Here is an 18,587-nt window from a genome sequence, read left to right as displayed (position 1 = left end):
CATCCTCTCTGTGCATTCATCTCTGGGCACTGGCCATCCAGGGGGCAATAGCACCCTCTCGCTGCTTAAAGATCACTTCTAGTGGCCCAACGTGGCCAGGGATGTGAGAAGGTTCGTTAGAGGATGCGCTGCCTGTGCCATCTCAAAGACCCCTCGCCACAAACTTGGCAAACTCCACCCACTGCCCATTCCCAGCCGGCCATGGTCGCACCTAAGAGTGGACTTCATCACGGATCTTACCCCCTCTGACAGTAACATATGCATTCTGGTAATCCTTGACCGATTTCCAAATCCTGTCGTCTTTTTCCTCTCAAAGGACTCCCTGGGCTGACTACGTGTAGGATTCCCTCTGCCAGCCTACCACTGGACTCACTCCCTTCCAGTGCATACTCGGTTACCATTGTTCCACTGTTCCCCTGGTCTAAAGATACATCCGATGTTCCATCTGTTGACCACTGGTTCAGAGAGAGCGAGAGGGTCTGAGGCGCAGCTCACCAACAGCTTCAGAGGGCAGTGACACCTTATCTTCATCAGTCTGAAGCTCTCTCCTACCAACCTGGTCAGAAGGTCTAGCTGTCAACCCAGGACATCAGGAGGCGCCTGCCCTGCAATAAACTTAGTCCCAAATATATTGGTCCCTTCACCATCCTCAGACATCATGTATCAGCTCCAACTCCCCTAACACTACAGGATTCATTCATCTTTCTATGTGTCTCTCCTTAAACCTCACCATCCTCCTGTTTCTGTTCCCACAGAGTCTGGCCCAGCAGACTGCCCCCCCCCTCCCCCCCTCCCATCGATCCTCGAGGATGGAACGGTCTACCAGGTACATGAGATTCTGTCACAGACCTGCCAGGCTCCTGCACCAGCCAATCATCTTGCCACACACCTCACTTCAGCTCATTGTCCGGTCTCATTCCTACAAAGTGGACTCTTACCTTGTTTCTCCAAAGTCTATCTCCAGCATTACCTCCTGTGTTTTCTCGAGCGCTCCCTCCTGTGATCCTCTCCAGCATCTTCCCCTTCCTTGAGTCTTCTGTTGGTACCTGCAAGTATATTTACTGTGTCTCCAGCGAGGTGTGTGCATCTATCCATCAAACTTTCCGTCAATCCACAATCCCCTGGTCCTTTAAGAGAAAGGCACTCATTTTACCACTCTATTCATCTCAGTTAAAGTGTCTATTGCGCTGCAAACTTACCTATTTTCCACTATCTGCTCAGTTGCTGTCAATAAAACTTCCTGTTAACCACCATCTCTGTATCTGAGTATACTTCCGTAACAGGATGTTGATTGTTGTATTAGTGCCTGCCCACTTTTTCAGCAATCTTGGATCATAAGTATTTTCCCCCATTGGGATCCTTTTTAAAAAGTCTTTGCTATAAGCCATTAACCAACAAAACCAACGAGCTACAAGGTGAATCACAATATTACACACTTTGATTTGAGGTAATTTGATTAAAGGTGCCCTAGAACTTTTAAAAAAAAGATGTAATATAAGTCTAAGGTGTCCCCTGAATGTGTCTGTGAAGTTTCAGCTCAAAATACCCCATAGATTTTTTTTTTAATTCTTTTTTTTTTTTTTTACTGCCTATTTTGGGGCATCATTATAAATGAGCCGATTCAGGGCTACTGGCCCTTTAATTCTCCTGCTCCACGCCCACGGAGCTCGTGCTTGCCTTGAACAGTGCATAAACAAAGTTTACACAGCTAATATAACCCTCAAATGGATCTTTACAAAGTTTTCGTCATGCATGCGGCATGCATGCATCGGATTATGTGAGTATTGTATACTGTTATATTGTTTACATTGATTCTGAATGAATTTGAGGCTGTGCTCCGTGGCTAACGGCTAATGCTACACTGTTGGAGAGATTTATAAAGAATGAAGTTGTGTTTATGCATTATACAGACTGCAAGTGTTTAATAATGAAAATAGCGACGGCTCTTGTCTCCGTGAATACAGTAAGAAACGATGGTAACTTTAACCACATTTAACAGTACATTAGCAACATGCTAAAGAAACATTTAGAAAGACAGTTTACAAATATCACTAAAAATATTATGATATCATGGATCATGTCAGTTATTATTGCTCCATCTGCCATTTTTCGCTATTGTTCTTGCTTGCTTACCTAGTCTGTTGATTCACCTGTGCAGATCCAGACGTTAATACTGGCTGCCCTTGTCTAATGCCTTTCATAATGTTGGGAACATGGGCTGGCATATGCAAATATTGGGGCGTACACCCCAACTGTTACGTAACAGTCGGTGTTATGTTGAGATTCGCCTGTTCTTAGGAGGTCTTTTAAACAAATGAGATTTATATAAGAAGGAGGAAACAATGGAGTTTGAGACTCACTGTATGTCATTTCCATGTACTGAACTCTTGTTATTTGACTATGCCAAGATAAATTAAATTTTTCATTCGAGGGCACCTTTAAAAAAAAGACTGTGTATTTAACTGCTTTAATGAGGGAAGTGACTACAATTCCACTGAATTGAAAACAAAATGAAAACAATTTATTACAATACTGTGACGAGCAGGGCGGGCGAGAGCCGTGAGGGAACGGCGCGAGGCCGGTGACGCGAGTGATAATGAGCGTCACCTGCGAGGCGTGCCGGCTTCGAGTCTCTCACGGAGGAGCTCCGGAGGCATAAAAGGAGGAGCGACATCAGAGAAGGACGAGAGAGGACCAGGCCTGGACTTTATGTTATGTTTTATTATGTTTGTGTGGCGGCAGACGTCCGCGAGGGTCTGCCGGCATTACTTTCGTTTTGTTCTTTGTTTATTTTGGTATTAAAGTTTTGTTGAACGTTCGCCGGTTCCCGCCTCCTTCTTCCCACATCTACTAACCTCGTTACATTGGTGCCGAAACCCGGGAGGAAGGAGGGACATGCTGTCGAAGAGCCCTCGCTGCTGAGGGGGATCGCGGTGCTGCGGAGTTCGGGCAGTGCGGGAGTGTGTGTGTAGACCGCAAGAGGCTGCCCGAGGCGGTGGTGCTGGAGCCTTGTGAAAGGTTGGACGGAGACCCGGATGCCGTGCTCCTGGGACGAGGTGGGGTGGCTGCCGTCTTGGACCTGGAGGGAGCGGAGGAGTCGCCGCCGTCTGCCGTGGGCCGGAGCCTGCTGCCGTCCGCCATGATGGGGAGGATCAGGGGACGGGGGAGGAGCTGCCGGCTGCCCTCAGTCGGAGGAGCCATCGCCGGCCGCCAGGAGGCGGTCGAGGATCGGGCCGTCCACCGAGCGTCCAGTGCCACCGCATGGCACCGCGAAGAAGAGCCTCCCGGCTGGCTGAGGACCGGGCGGCAGTGTGTCTGGGAACCGGACCAAGAATTTTTTTTTTTTTTTCTTTCTTTTTCCTCTCTCCCCTCTCTCGTCCTGTCGCTCCCTTGCTTCCGTCTCCTTTCTCTCGTCTCGTCTGTCCTTACCCCCAGGTGCTGCGGCCGCCGAGACAGGCCCCGGGGGGGAGTAAGCGCAGTCGCGGGAGTACCCCCCGGCCTGCGAGGGGCGTTGGGGGTATGTGACGAGCAGGGCGGGCGAGAGCCGTGAGGGAACGGCGCGAGGCGTGCCGGCCTCGAGTCTCTCACGGAGGAGCTCCGGAGGCATAAAAGGAGGAGCGACATCAGTGAAGGACGAGAGAGGACCAGGCCTGGACGTTACGTTATGTTTTATTATGTTTGTGTGGCCGGCAGACGTCCGCGAGGGTCTGCCGGCATTACTTTCATTTTGTTCTTTGTTTATTTTACATTAAAGTTACGTTGAATGTTCGCCGGTTCCCGCCTCCTTCTTCCCACATCTACTGACCTTGTTACATATACATTTAAAGTGCCTCTATTATGGATTTTTTTAAAACTACCTTTCATGCAGTTTGTAATGTAGCTGTATGTGAATGTAAACAGTCTGTAAAGTTGTAAAGCTGAAAGTGCATCATAAAGTTATTGTCCTTTAAAAGAAAGAGTTGACTCTGTAAATCGAATCCCATTTCCACGGTTCACACATCACAAGTTAACACATTTGCATAATGCCCGTCTACATTCTGAGTGGACATCCGACAAAAACTTGAACCCCCCTCAAATGCTGTAGCTTGTTTGTGTGAATAACATGTTGACAAGATGCTGTGCTCTGCCCTGTCAAAGTAAATTTGGTTTATTTTCACTTTCAAAGTATGAGGCTTCGACAAATCAGTGGTTACAGATGGGACAGAACCTACTTTATTTGGACCAACTTGCTCCTCAGAATCACAACCTGTAATTGAAGTATATATTTTATACAGTGTTCAAAATACATAGTTTTGTGTTTTAGATCTATTTTGTATGTCTCTGGCTAACCGGGTAACTCACATCAGTGCAGTTAGCTACATAATAGTAAACTATTGTAGTATCTGGCTGGGATGCTACTCCACAGGAAGAAAAGACCAGGAACATTTGACACATATTATTCAATATATAGATTTTAATAGTATTAGTAAAATCTGTGTCCCATTCACTGAGAGAGACATATATGACAAAACAAGGAGAACTCTATCTTTTAAATGCTGTAATTTTGCTTTTTGCTGTAATTTACAATGCATAATAATACATAATATTAGTATGTAATTAAATGTAATAGTAGCCTATGTAATTAAAAAGAAATTCAATAAATAAAAATACTGTTAAAAATCACAAATTATTTGTTGTTTGTCACATGCAGTAGACCATTTTTTTGGCCATGGGTAACAGGAGGATTTTCCACCCAGCTACCACCGCAAGTATATTTCAAACCTGTGGGAAGCACTGCACATTATTACTGTCTAACTGAAATACTTCTGCTAATCAGCTGTGGGCCCACTATTACCTAAAATTGTGTCCATTAATGCAGATTGTCTGTTGTTCTTACTACTTTGAGTAATGATAAAGGATGGAGCCAGATTTGTTTTACAAACTTTAATGCTACATCAGTCATTCACGTTGTAAGATGTTCTTTTGGGACAAGTTGTCACAATTCTCTGATTAGTGGAGATTTCTTAGCAGAATCATAGGTAACAGGACTTCCATTGTTAAACATTATTACTTAACAACAAATTGAAATAATGCATGCTGATGGCTTCAACAAAGGCATATCTATAAACAACCTAGCTCACAGAAGGTCTGTCTTTAATAAGTTATAGTTAAAAATCAATTGTCCTACGGAGAATTACGGAACCCAACTGTTGCACTCTATTGCATGAAAAAAGGATCATCATATCTCGGGGCCCTTGGCATCAAACATTTTGAAAACCCTTGATCCAAATAGCATAATGAATCCGTAAATTCTGTTAACAGCTTAAATTCCTGCTAATTAATGCTCCCAACACCTGACGATTCAAAGATTAAAGTGTTTATTCTATTCACAATTCAATACATTCATTACATTATTTAAGGCCATTTGTTTTGCTTTATTTAATGACTAAAATTTGATCAAAACTCAAAAAGATCTTCACTCTTTGAAAAGAAATCTTCCCGATTAATTTCACAACCCCGTATATCTTCATTCTCTACATCACTCCTGCAATAGGATATCCTCCATCGGAGACCAATGCCACAGACTGCACATATTGCTTGCTGTGAGATAGAGTTGAATGATGCTTTGCCAGCAGAAATTGCAATACAATCTTTCTCCCCCATCATATGTTCAAGTGCGTATCACGAAAAGACCACTTTTATTGTAGGTGGGGGCGGATATGAGGAAAATGACACTGAAATTGCTTTTTCTCTATAGTCTTATTGCTGGATCTAGTCCCACTGTGTTTTGTGATATCTTACAACCACTGGTTAGGGGGTCATTTCTCATTTATGTGATGATTATCATACACTGCCAGAAACAGGGCTCCCTGCCTCTATAGTCCATGAAAACATGTCAAATACTGTATCCAACTAGAGCAAGGTGTATTGGACAGCTAATCAGGGAGCACACTGGACTATCAGAAATCCTCTGGGCTGGAGAAACCAGCCTTCATTCAGTCAGTCAAATCAAAGTGTCACATGCTATTGATCGGTAAAAGATGTTTCAGACTAATTGTTACCTAGCAGAGGCTGAAATCACCCCAGCATTAATTTTAATTCAAAAGCTTAATCCATCTCTGCCCTCACCTAGATTTCCCAAGAGGCAAAGTACCAAGAGGCAGCAGTCGTACCCTGATAACAGAATGTACTTTATGCCTGGAGCACTGAAAATCACTGTCCTGTCAGTCACACTTTAAAGATCAAGGACACTCATGGATTAGCATATATGTATGTATTATTGATGTAAACGGTGGTTAAATCTGCCCCATAGCACCTGTCATTTTTTAACCGATATACTGCATCTTTATGAATAAATAAATAAATAAATAATTCTATTTCAAATAAATAATTGTTAAAATAAATCCTGAGAAAATGTATTTGGTTTCCACAATAATATTAAGCAGCACAACAATAGTCAATATTAACAAAAATAAGAAACGTTTCTTGAGCACCAAATCAGCATATTAAATTAATTTCTGAAGGATAATGTGAGACTGAAGACTGGAGTAGTAACAGCTAAAAATTCAGCTTTATCATCATGGAAATAAATAAAATATTTTAAATTAGAAAGTAGTTTTTAAATTGTAATAATATTTCACAATATTGCTGTTTTATTGTATTTTTGATCAAATAAATGCAGCGTTGTTGAGCATAAGATACTTTTAAAAACATTAAAACATCTTACAAACCCAAAACATATATATTTAAATAAAAGTGCCCTCTGTGTCATAAAAATGTGCAGAGAACATTCTAGTCATTTTAGGACTGGAAATAAGCAGGCCAAGCAATTCAGATGAGCAATCCTGAGCAAAGGGAAGACACTCAGTGGTTCGAAGTGATTCATTGATTCTTGTTTGTCAAAGCCGGATGGAGGGTCCTCTCTGCTGTGTTTGACACAGACATCATTTTGTTAGGCGGTCTGCATCAATCAGCAGCCCTCACTTGCTCCATTGGGTCTGTGGCATCAGCGTCACACACACATTCAGCTACAGAGGTGATGCTGGGTAACTGTCGAGGGCAACGAATATAGATTGTTGCTATAAAAGGACCAGGGAGATTGCTTCTGTAAAAGGCCATTTGTTTCGCTTTTCATTTCTTTGTTTGTAGTTTTGTCTTACTTTTTGGTTTCTATGGGAATGAAAAAGATGAAGCACTACGTATTTATTTTTTTTACCTTCAAGCTTGAACATTTGTGTTTTTCTCGGTTCGTTAGACTTTGCTATTATCATTTGTGAATGTCTTATAGTGCAACATATGGTTCTTCTTTACACTGGCTTGTCATAACAAGAAAGCATTTAATTATTGATTGACTGAGTTTAACACGAGATAAAATTATGACTCTCTTGAGACTTCAGTGCCTTAATCAGTAACAGAGTGGATAAGCACAATGAGGCAGTGACATGCCGGATTAGATAAACTGTCATTCACAAGTGCAAAGCACTTGACTGATGATGAACATAGATCAGACTGAATTTCCACACCAAAATGCATGTCTAATTCAGGATATACAGGAGAATGGAAGAGTTTAGGTTTACTACCACATTAACCTGATAGTATCACAATTTAATTTAACAATCATGAAACACAAAAAAATCATGAAACAGCAAAAATACCAAAGCATTGTTCTTTCGGGGGGCACGGCTCCGCTGCTGACCCTGTGCTCACCGCGTGTGTCCTGTTTGCTCGTTTTGTTTGTTTGTTGGAGTTTTAAAGTTTGTTTTTAAACTGTTATTGCCGTCTGTCGTGAATTATGCTTGCTGGTAACGTTATCTTACCCCGTATATTGTCATGAATTTCGCATCATTACGGCTACTGCTTTGCTTCACAGCACTTGCGCCTGGGAACAACTTTGTTCAAGCGATCATTTATTCCAAATGCTATCAAAATTCTCAATTCCGCAAGTGTTTGTTAAATTAAATGACAGCCGCATGAATTGTAATCTTTTATGAAATGTGAATTTGTCTGTTTTTTGTTCTATTTTTGTTGTTTTTAACACTAGTATTTGTATAGTTATTTTATGTGCTGGTGAGCCAAAGACAATTTTCCACATCGGTGGACAATAAAGATATACAACATTGTTTTGGCCAAAATAAATTAGTAATAAAGGAATTGTATTAACTTACAATCAGAAAATAACACTTTTGTCCTGAGAACACAGTTCAACTTTTCAGTTCAGTTAATTTAATTTATTTCAGTTAAGTTAATTTATAATAGTGTTTTATTGTGTTGTTACTGTATGTAACATAATTGACAGAAAATGCTCTAATTCAAGAAATATTTTTTCGAAAACAAACTGGATTTCTGACTCAGACAGTTACTGAGAGTTGCCTCAATTTACCTCAACCCTATATATTTAACTATCATTTGAATAAATATTATATATTTATAATATATATTTTAATTGTCTGTAAGCTTGTATGCTCAGTCTCACTGCTATTTCTGGTTGGTTTGAGATGTTTATTTTGGAGCAGGAATAGATCTTGCTGTTTAAATTCCAAATCAATACAAGACAGCTATTATGCCACTATTCACACAGAAAAATCAATCTTGTTTCAGCAGCTGTCCAATGTTATGGTGCTTAGAGGAGAAATTGGAGGAAGGATGGAAGATATATCCTTAATGTGTGTGTATCAAATATTATACATTGCAAATGAAGATGGGTGTGATTGAGAGAGTGTTAGCTGAATGCTGTGATTGTGCTGATTGTTCATTTACAATGCTCAATGTCACCCACATTCTAATTAATTTTCTTTTCCTCAGTGTTTTGACACGTTTATAACTGTATTAATGAGATCTCAATTATTTCTCCTAGACAGCAGTGAGATTAAATGGAAAGCAACTTTTGGAAAGAGACTTTCGCTTCTCAAATATTTTTCCTCAGAAAAAGACTCTAGTCTACATCTCAGGTACCAAAGGCTGCGGTTAAAATTTGAGATGTTTATATAAACTCAAACATTTCTCATTAAATTCTTCCAAGACCAAATCTGTGCTATAAACATTAGAGCCATATACTTCTACTGTATATTTTCTCCATTTAATAAATACTTGCTCATATCTCCATTACTTAATGTGCATAAAAATTTATTAGTAAACTATTTGTACGTTGATTATTAAGTCAAGTCACCTTTATTTCTATAGCGCTTTATACAACAGTTTCAAATCTGCTTTACAGTAATAAATGGAAATGATCAATAATGAAAAAATCAAATATGAGACAAAATTCTGATTCAAATTCATTCAAATTTTGTTGTAAAGCTGCTCTACAGAAGACAATAGTGTCATTATTCTGCTTGTTAGTTTAGTGTTGATTCAGTTCAGTTCAACATCGACGCAATTTAGTTCAGTATAGCCAATGTTGCAAAATTTGTTATTATGAATATGTTATTATGAAACAAAGCTGAATTAGCAATAAAGCAGCTCTGTAGAAAACAGTCGTATTATTAACGTTCAAGTTGTGTTCTCATCCAATAGTGTCAGTGCAGTCAAATCTATAACATTACTGAATTTTCAATATCTTTTAGACCATCACTAAGCAAGCCAAAGGTGACAGTGGCAATGAACCCAAAATCCATCAGGTGACGGAAATAGAGAAAAAACCTTGGGAGAATCCAGGCTCAGTTGAGGGTTTTCCTTTGGCCAGTTCTTCTTTTTCCCAAAAAGTATAAAAACCACTGACTAGCTCAAGACAGCAAAACTGATTAAACCAATGGGTTGAGTTGGACTATTTGTTTTCCAACCAATGGAAGAGTGTAGTGTTCAGAAAAGCTGTTTGAAAACAATCTTAATTTTTGTTTAATTTGGTGAAGAACATAGCATAGAAATTACACTTCTGCTTAAAATAAAACATAAACCAAAAACTCTATTGAGACACGATAGAGCAACTTCTGATCAATAACATTTTCCTTTGTGTTGACATACTGCTGTTTGGTTTCATTCTGTGTTTGTGGCTTCACTGACAGTGAATTATGTCTCTCAGTTTCAGGCATCTTTCCTGGCCACAGCTCATGGATTTCCTCACGGAGTATCCCTACAATGACACTTATTATGACAATGGGACCGGGACCCTCAACGGCACAAGCTGTGATGCCAAGCATCAGTATAACTACTATGCCATGCTCCTGACTCTCCTCATCTTTGTCATTGTCTTCGGCAATGTGTTGGTGTGTATGGCAGTCTCCAGAGAGAAAGCGCTACAGACCACCACTAATTACCTCATTGTCAGCCTGGCGGTGGCAGATCTTCTCGTGGCCACATTAGTTATGCCCTGGGTGGTGTATCTTGAGGTAAGAAACATTAATTGTGTCATATGGAGCCACATTTCAGATTGCTAGAATTTGAAAATAACCTCAGACTGTAGGCAAAAAATGAGCCTCAACATTAACTTTTAAACACTATAAGGATATGAGTCATGATTCAAAGTGTCTTGCTGTTGTTTAAATATGCACTGTTCAATTAATTTAAAGGTGCCCTAGAACCAGTTTTTACAAGATGTAATATAAGTCTAAGGTGTCCCCTGAATGTGTCTGTGAAGTTTCAGCTCAAAATACCCCATAGATTTTTTTAAATTAATTTTTTTAACTGCCTATTTTGAGGCATCATTAACTATGCACCGATTCAGGCTGCGGCCCCTTTAAATCACGTGCTCCCTGCCCCCCGAGCTCTCGACTATAATACAGTGCATTTACAAAGTTCACACAGCTAATATAACCCTCAAATGGATCTTTACAAGATGTTCATCATGCATACTGCATGCATGCGTCGGATCATGTGAGTATAGTATTTATTTGGATGTTTACATTTGATTCTGAATGAGTTTGAGGCTGTGCTTCGTGGCTAAAGCTAACATTACGCACTGTTGGAGAGATTTATAAAGAATGAAGTTGTGTTTATGCATTATACAGACTGCAAGTGTTTAAAAATGAAAATAGCGATGACTCTCTTGTCTCCGTGAATACAGTAAGAAACGATGGTAACTTTAACCACATTTAACAGTGCATTAGCAACATGCTAACGAAACATTTATAAAGACAATTTACAAATATCACTAAAAATATCATGTAATCATGGATCATGTCAGTTATTATCGCTCCATCTGCCATTTTTCGCTATTGTTCTTGCTTGCTTACCTAGTCTGATGATTCTGCTGTGCACAGCTCCAGACGTTAATACTGGCTGCCCTTGTGTAATGCCTTGAACATGGGCTGGCATATGCAAATATTGGGGTCATACATATTAATGATCCCGACTGTTACGTAACAGTCGGTGTTATGTTGAGATTCGCCTGTTCTACAGAGGTCTTTTGAACAAATGAGATTTACACAAGAAGGAGGAAACAATGGTGTTTGAGACTCACTGTATGTCATTTCCATGTACTGAACTCTTGTTATTCAACTATGCCAAGGTAAATTAAATTTTTGATTCTAGGGCACCTTTAATTGGACAATCGCTTAAAACCTTCGGTACATATCCCAGGGGCTGCATTGAGCTGGCACCTTACAGCTTTCAGTGTATAATGCACATGGCACCACACAGCTTTTGTGTTGGCTGTGTGATTTCCAGCTCCCAGATAGTTGATTGATCCGTCCTTTGTCCTCGAAACATATCGCGCCTCAGACTATAATTTGTAGCCCCACAAAGGTTTCACAGAAACCAGAGGACTAAATGAGTTATGCATGAAGTAGGGTCATTTCACTCTTTATCCTTACATCTTTAGGTGTTACATTCTGTTTAAGACTACAAAAAGAAGCATACAGGTGCTATCATGAACTTGTGATGAAGATATATAAAAGACAGAGGTTAAAAAGGCAACATAAGATCTTTAAGTTTTAGTTTCTTGCTTGACATCTTGCAACATTAAGGTTTTATATGAAAAATATCATAAATCTGATATTAAAATTCAGCAGATAATTTCTTGTTTCATATTATGGCCGATAAATGATAAATGGAAAGATATTATAATCCTATTGAAAATAGGGCAAATAAGCATCCACAATTAAATGTCTAATATCAACCTAAAAACAATATAGATAACTGATATGGTGCCAGTATTCTGCATCCCTATTCAACACCTAACAAATAAACCTCACTAACAGTGGTAATAATAATATACACAATTTATTAATGCCAAAGTGCATGCTGTGAACTTACAAGTTGCAAAAACAACTTATAATATTGTTGGTCTAACACACATTTGAATAGATCATTCAGCAAAATCATTCAGTTTTCCTCTGTGATTACCAAAATTACAGTCTCTGCCTTGGTTTCAAGCATGAAGCTCAAGGATGTGCACTCAAAAAGATGAACTTTCACTGTTGTTAGTTTCACTCAAACCACCCTTGTTCACATTACTTAAAAAACTCATGTAACTACATGAACGTAATTTAACTGTGTTGTTTCTACTAAAATTGAGTATTGTCAGCTTTACTTAGTAAGTGTTTGTTCAGTCAACTTAACATTGCTTTGTGAAACGCACACATTATTGTTGACATAACTAACTGTGCAGTGGATCCGTAGTTCCCAGCATGCTTTGCAAGGGACTGCATTAGGAGAGTAAATTTAGGGATTAAAGTGTTATTTTATGTGTTTTTCAGTAAGGGGAAAGATGTGGTTAGTTTATGTTAGTGTTTAATGTTCAGTTATGTTGGACATTTAGAGTAGTTTCTGTAATGTTTTTGCATTTTGTGGTTACCATCATGCAGAAGCGTGTCACCTGTGTTTAGGCTGTGCGCACTCATATACGCATGCTTATAGGATGAAATTCCTGTTCTCAATTCAATTGAGTTTGTTCAATTAGTTATTTTTTGAGCGCGTTTTGGGGTGAGGGGCTGCATTCTGATATGTTGTATCCTTTTTATTTAAATGATTATTCAAAAAAAAAAAAATGTGTTCACCGTAATCAACATAACATTGTTAAGTAAACTGCACATAATATTATGTAACAGTGACGTTCAAATGATTTGTATTTACTCAAAGAAATTTTGTCAGCATTACTTGAATTTCTTTGGTTCATTCAACTAAATAGTTTTTTGTACAAATCACTCAATATTGTTGCGTGGAACCACTTGACACTTGTTTTTTAAGTAAATCCAACAATTCATTTTTTTGAGTGTGCATGGTAACCAACTGCTTACAATTACTCCTGACATACAAAGGGTTGTCTTGACTCTTGTGTACGTTGTAGTCATTCTAAGTCTAAATACTAGTGGTGTGATGAGACAGTTATCTCTTGAGACGAGACGAGACTCGAGATTGAGTTCATGAGATGAGACGAGACAAGATTTTTACACACTATTTTTAAGAAATTCTCAATGGCATATACATGACTAGAAAAAATATTCTGCAGGTGTATTTGAAATGTTTTAACTAATCATCTTGTAATGAATGTCATTTCAGTTCTACTTTCTGAGTATGAATTATCATTTGCAGTAAAAGACAACAATACTCAAGTACTGTAAAAGGTTTTGCCACTAACTCAACTGACTGACTTCTCTCCTGTATGATTTCAGTCTCTTCAGACCTTACTGTACATGATTTATGAGCTTCTACAACTTTTGACCTCCTAACTGAACTCCTTTCCACAAACTGATCATAAAAACAGTATAAATAAAAATGGTAACACTTTACAATAAGGTCTCATTTATTAACATTAATTAACCAACATCAACTAACAATGAGCAATATATGTGCTACAGTATTTATTAAAGCTGCTGTCCGCAGTTTTTCCTCTTTGTCGCCATCTCTGTTTGAAACATGCGATTGCAGTCATATGCGGAACAGTTATCTGTACGTGCGTTGTGCCTCGGCACAGCTCGTCAGCGTGGATGAATCTAATGTTTGCTGTCAGTCACCGCACCGGTGTGGATACTGAACTTCAGAATCACAGATTCTACATCTTGAAAGTATGACCAATATAAGAATTTTCACTGGAAAATAACATCTGAACAAGTAAGTAACATGTCTGCCACTTTTGTTTTGACCAACTGAGGAAAAAAGCATTAGGCCTACAATAAATCGTGCTGCCAATGTTGATTAAATCTAACGATCGCTTAGCTCTGATCACACCAAACCGTGCAAATTATTATTACTGTTATATTGTTCTCAAATTGTTATTGTTAACAACATCAGCACTGCGTGACTGTGTATTTAGTGTGTATTAGCGTTACCTGTAGATTTCAATTTCTGTATCCACTCCACAGTCCAAAGTCTTTTGCTTTTTGTCTACGGCTGAATCTCCAGCTGTCACTGATGATTGTCATTTGGACCTTTCTGGATTACAATCCGCCATCAAAATGATAAGTTTAATTATTTCAGCTGCTGTGAGAAAAGGCTATAAATGTGCCACTACCGGCAGCTTCCTCACATGATATAACTGACTAGCCTTTCGACGGTACTCCTTCCTTTGTTTACGGACGTGACGTAATGATGCACAGAGGAACTGCTGCATGCTTGAATTTCCTGCGGAAATCCGCCATGTCGCTCTTATTATAAAACATTATTACAAGCTTACTGTTGTGAATCGAGACAAGATAATTAGATAGTTTTGAACACTGGCTGGTTATGTACTTGTTCAAAAGCTGATTTTGGATAATTTTTAACCAAAAAAAGTTGCGGACTGCAGCTTTAATCTTTGTTTATGTTAGTTAATAAAAATAGTCATTCATTGTTAGTTCATGATAGTTCACAGTGCATTAACTAATGTTAACAAATAAAACCTTATTGTTTGTGCTCAATAAGATTAAGAGAAAACTCTTATTCATTTTTATGGTAACACTTTACAATAAGTGCAACCATAATCGCACTCTCTTAATATTCAAAGTGCAAATAAGACCAACATTTTTCTTTGATACAGAGCTAAGAGATGGTTACAACTACACTGCCCAGCCTAAAATAGCTTTCATATTGAGAGATATTTGCATGCATCAGGGAGCCGCTTTCAAAATGCGGGGTATTAAAATCGCGTTTGAATGCGCGCTCGCGTTTACTTTCACTTTCAGCGATCGCGCATAACTCTGTAAATATGGAGCGGCGGCGACCGTTATCCAACTGAATTAAATGTTTTTTATTTAAATACAAAGCAAAACGACAGTGGTGTAATGTAAACGTAGCGGTGGCATATTCTTTCCTAATCATCCTAACACTCTGTCATGGCAATATCACAAGACTACTTTTCGCCTCGACGAGATCTCGTCACACCCCTAACTATTATAGTTTTTTATTATTTTTTTTAATTATTTTTTTTATATATTTTTCATTTTTATTTTTATTTATTTTTTTGTGTGCATTGTAATTTTTTATCCCAGTTGGCATTTAGTTTAGCTAACCAAAAAACAAAAACAAAAAAAAAGGCTTTAGTTTTAGTTGTAGTTAAAGGGTTAGTTCACCCAAAAATGAAAATAATGTAATTTATTACTCACCCTCGTGCCATTCCACACCCGTAAGACCTTTGTTAATCTTCGGAACATAAATTAAGATATTTTTGTTGAAATCCGATGGCTCAGTGAGGCCTCTATAGCCAGCAATGACATTTCCTCTCTCAAGATCCATTAATGTACTAAAAACATATTTAAATCAGTTCATGTGAGTACAGTGGTTCAATATTAATATTATGCGCCAAATAAACAAAATAACGACTTATTTAGTGATGGCCGATTTCAAAACACTGCTTCAGGAAGCTTCGGAGTGTTATGATTTTTCTGTGTCGAATCATGATTCGGATCGCGTGTCAAACCGCCAAACTGCTGAAATCATGTGACTTTGGCACTCTGAACCGCTGATTCGACACACTGATTCATTATGCTCCGAAGCTTCCTGAAGCAGTTTTTTTAAATCGGCCATCACTATATAAGTCGTTTTTTTTTTTTTTTTTTTTTTTTGGCACACATAATATTAATATTGAACCACTGTACTCACATGAACTTGATTTAAATATGTTTTTAGTACCTTTATGGATCTTGAGGGAGGAAATGTCATTGCTCCCTATGCAGGCCTCACGGAGCCATCGGATTTCAAATATCTTAATTTGTGTTCCGAAGATTAACAAAGGTCTTGTGGGTGTGCAACGGCATGAGGGTGAGTAATAAATGACAGAATTTTCATTTTTGGGTGAACTAACCCTTCAGTTAATAAACCTGGTTGGTAGAGACTGAGTGACTGAGAAACCTCTTGTTTGTAACTGTTGGATATACAGATTCAGTTTGTGCTTTGGGCAATATTATCTCAAAAGCCTACAATCCCATTGCTAAAGCGCAACAGGCATTCTCTGTTGAACTCCTCTTTGCTTTCACCATTAACCAGAAAAAAAATTATAATAGTGCTGAGAATGTAGGGAATGTATGCATTTTTGTAGCACAGATTGTCTAGATTTTAAGGGACGGTCTATGAGACCATTCAATATTATTGAGATTTCAATGAAACAAGCCCATCAGGCATTAGAAATGACCATAAAAACAGTTTTTAATGAGCTAAAATGTTGAATCCATAAAAAATTATTTCCCACAATGAATAATAATAAACCAATTGCCATCAAATCTTACAAACTCTCCACATAAATGTGCATGCGGCCTTGTAATATCATCCATATCAAGTTTCACTCTAACCTCAGATGTGCAAAAACCTCAGTGGTAGCACAGCATTATTAAAGATACATGAGAAGCATAATCATGGTTAAAATGAAAGCATGCTGACATTTTCATTCGGTGGTAACTTTGAAATTCTGCGGCTCTGCACAATTGGCTTTTCATGTACAGCAGGTCAAGAGAAAAGGAGAGACCCACTTGGCATCATTGCCATGTCGCTTACCAATGTCCATCTCACTCCGCATCAGTCTGTGAAACTGGCCTTTGGCTGCACTTTGCTGGGTCAGCTCAGCTGCTCTTTCGCCCTCCCTGAAAAAAATGTGGCCACCGTATTGCTTACGGTGAATGATTAGAAGGGTTTATGCAATGTATTCTGTAAATATTGTTACAATGAAGCCCTAAAGTAGCTCACAACCAGAAGTATGAATGGTTATCCACCAATCAGTGAAAGAAAGCTTCATTTACTTACACACACATACACACACACACACACACACACACACACAAAAAGAGCTGTTTATATTGAAAAACTCAAAAAGGACTATAAAGGACTGTGACGTTCTACATTTGTCTACATGTTCATAGTTGTTGACTCAGTTGTCTTAAAGTCCCCCTGTGGTGAAAATCAAGTTTTTAATGTTGTTTATATGTCTTTGTGGTGTATTTAATATGCTTTAAGACAAACCAAGTCAGCTCCATTGCTGAGAATTTTCTCTTTAAAACTGCAGTGATCTAAAGACGTGACATCACAAACTACCTTGTAACCAATCACGTCAATGTGTCGGCGGGCTTTAGCATCATTAATTGACCATGCAAAGGAGTCTCAAAAGAAGCCAGGTTATCCCAGTATATTTTTCAGTTGATATGGAAAATCAGGTAGATTTAGCAATTACGATGCTATGATGAACTATATGCCTTTCCCCACTGACGTTCTGAGTTGTTCAAATAATTTCTAAGGACATCGATTTTTAGAAGGCAACTGTTTGACTTTGAGATGGTGAATGGGAACATGGTTTATGTAACATTACCAACACATTATTAGCTGTTTGATAATGTAGTCAAGAAAAAGGCTAATTATATTAATTACAGTTATGTGTCCGACGTTGTAAAAAGCTATTGTGCAGCGTTTACCTCAGTAAGTTGACCGAGTGGATCTCTGAGCTTGTGCAAGTGAGTGGAGGCGGGGCTAATTAGCATATTCATAGATCCACATATAATAAACGAGGAAAGGGTGTAGAGTTACATTCACGCTATTTTAAGGCATTTAAGGCATTAAAGGCAGGGTAGGTAAGAAATTTTGTTCCAAATTTGTTTAAACTTTCTATATATATACATGCATAATTAAAATGTAAGAACTCTGGTAAAAAGAGTATAAAAATCGAGTGACTCTAGACCGTTTAATCTGTATTAAACACAGCTCATTATTTCCATCCGGGACGAAACATAGGATTGGCTTAGGCGGCTGTCACTCTCTCGCAACCATGGCAACCACCCTTTTGCCACACATGACCTGCCCACTTGCGCGCGCACGTTTGATTTGGGGAATCCAAGAGGCACGGATCCTAGGAATACCAAAACAATGGCAGAGAAACAGCAAGCTAAATTCACAGTATCGGCCTATGCAGTTAGTGAAGGCAAACCAGGCAAAAAAGGAAGACAGTAACAGTACAAGAAAAGGCAATGAACAAAAAGTCTTTGGATAAACAAAGAAATAAAACGCGAGTTAATATCGGCGTGGCTTTCCAGCGATGGCGAGAACTGAGGGAACTCAAGGGGCTGAAAAGTGACTCCTTGATGGCTTTATTTCTGCTGGACAGGTAAATCTTTCTTTTTGTATTTTGATCATACATATTTTTTTGTTTATTTTTTCATGAAGCATGTGTCATTAGCACACGTAGCTGCGTAATATAGCTAACATAACATTACTTAGCGAGCCGTAGTAGAGACGATAAATAATGATAGCTATAGTGTTGAATTGTGCATAATTTTACC

At 38.6% G+C, this 18,587-nt stretch overlaps 1 protein-coding gene across 1 annotated transcript in view; it reads left to right on the top strand.

Annotated features, from left to right (window-relative positions):
- The window catches only part of drd2b (dopamine receptor D2b), a 74,165-nt gene that overhangs the window by 21,952 nt on the left and 33,626 nt on the right, over positions 1–18,587 (top strand). Inside the window, exon 2 of the mRNA XM_048190045.1 lies at positions 9,998–10,304. Coding sequence (XP_048046002.1) covers positions 10,026–10,304 — 279 coding nt within the window. The 5' untranslated portion in view covers positions 9,998–10,025. The remainder of the gene's footprint in view (positions 1–9,997; positions 10,305–18,587) is intronic.

Source organism: Megalobrama amblycephala, linkage group LG4, assembly GCF_018812025.1.
Source record: "Megalobrama amblycephala isolate DHTTF-2021 linkage group LG4, ASM1881202v1, whole genome shotgun sequence".
NCBI lineage: Eukaryota > Metazoa > Chordata > Actinopteri > Cypriniformes > Xenocyprididae > Megalobrama > Megalobrama amblycephala.
This window is presented reverse-complemented; position numbering and strand designations above follow the sequence as displayed.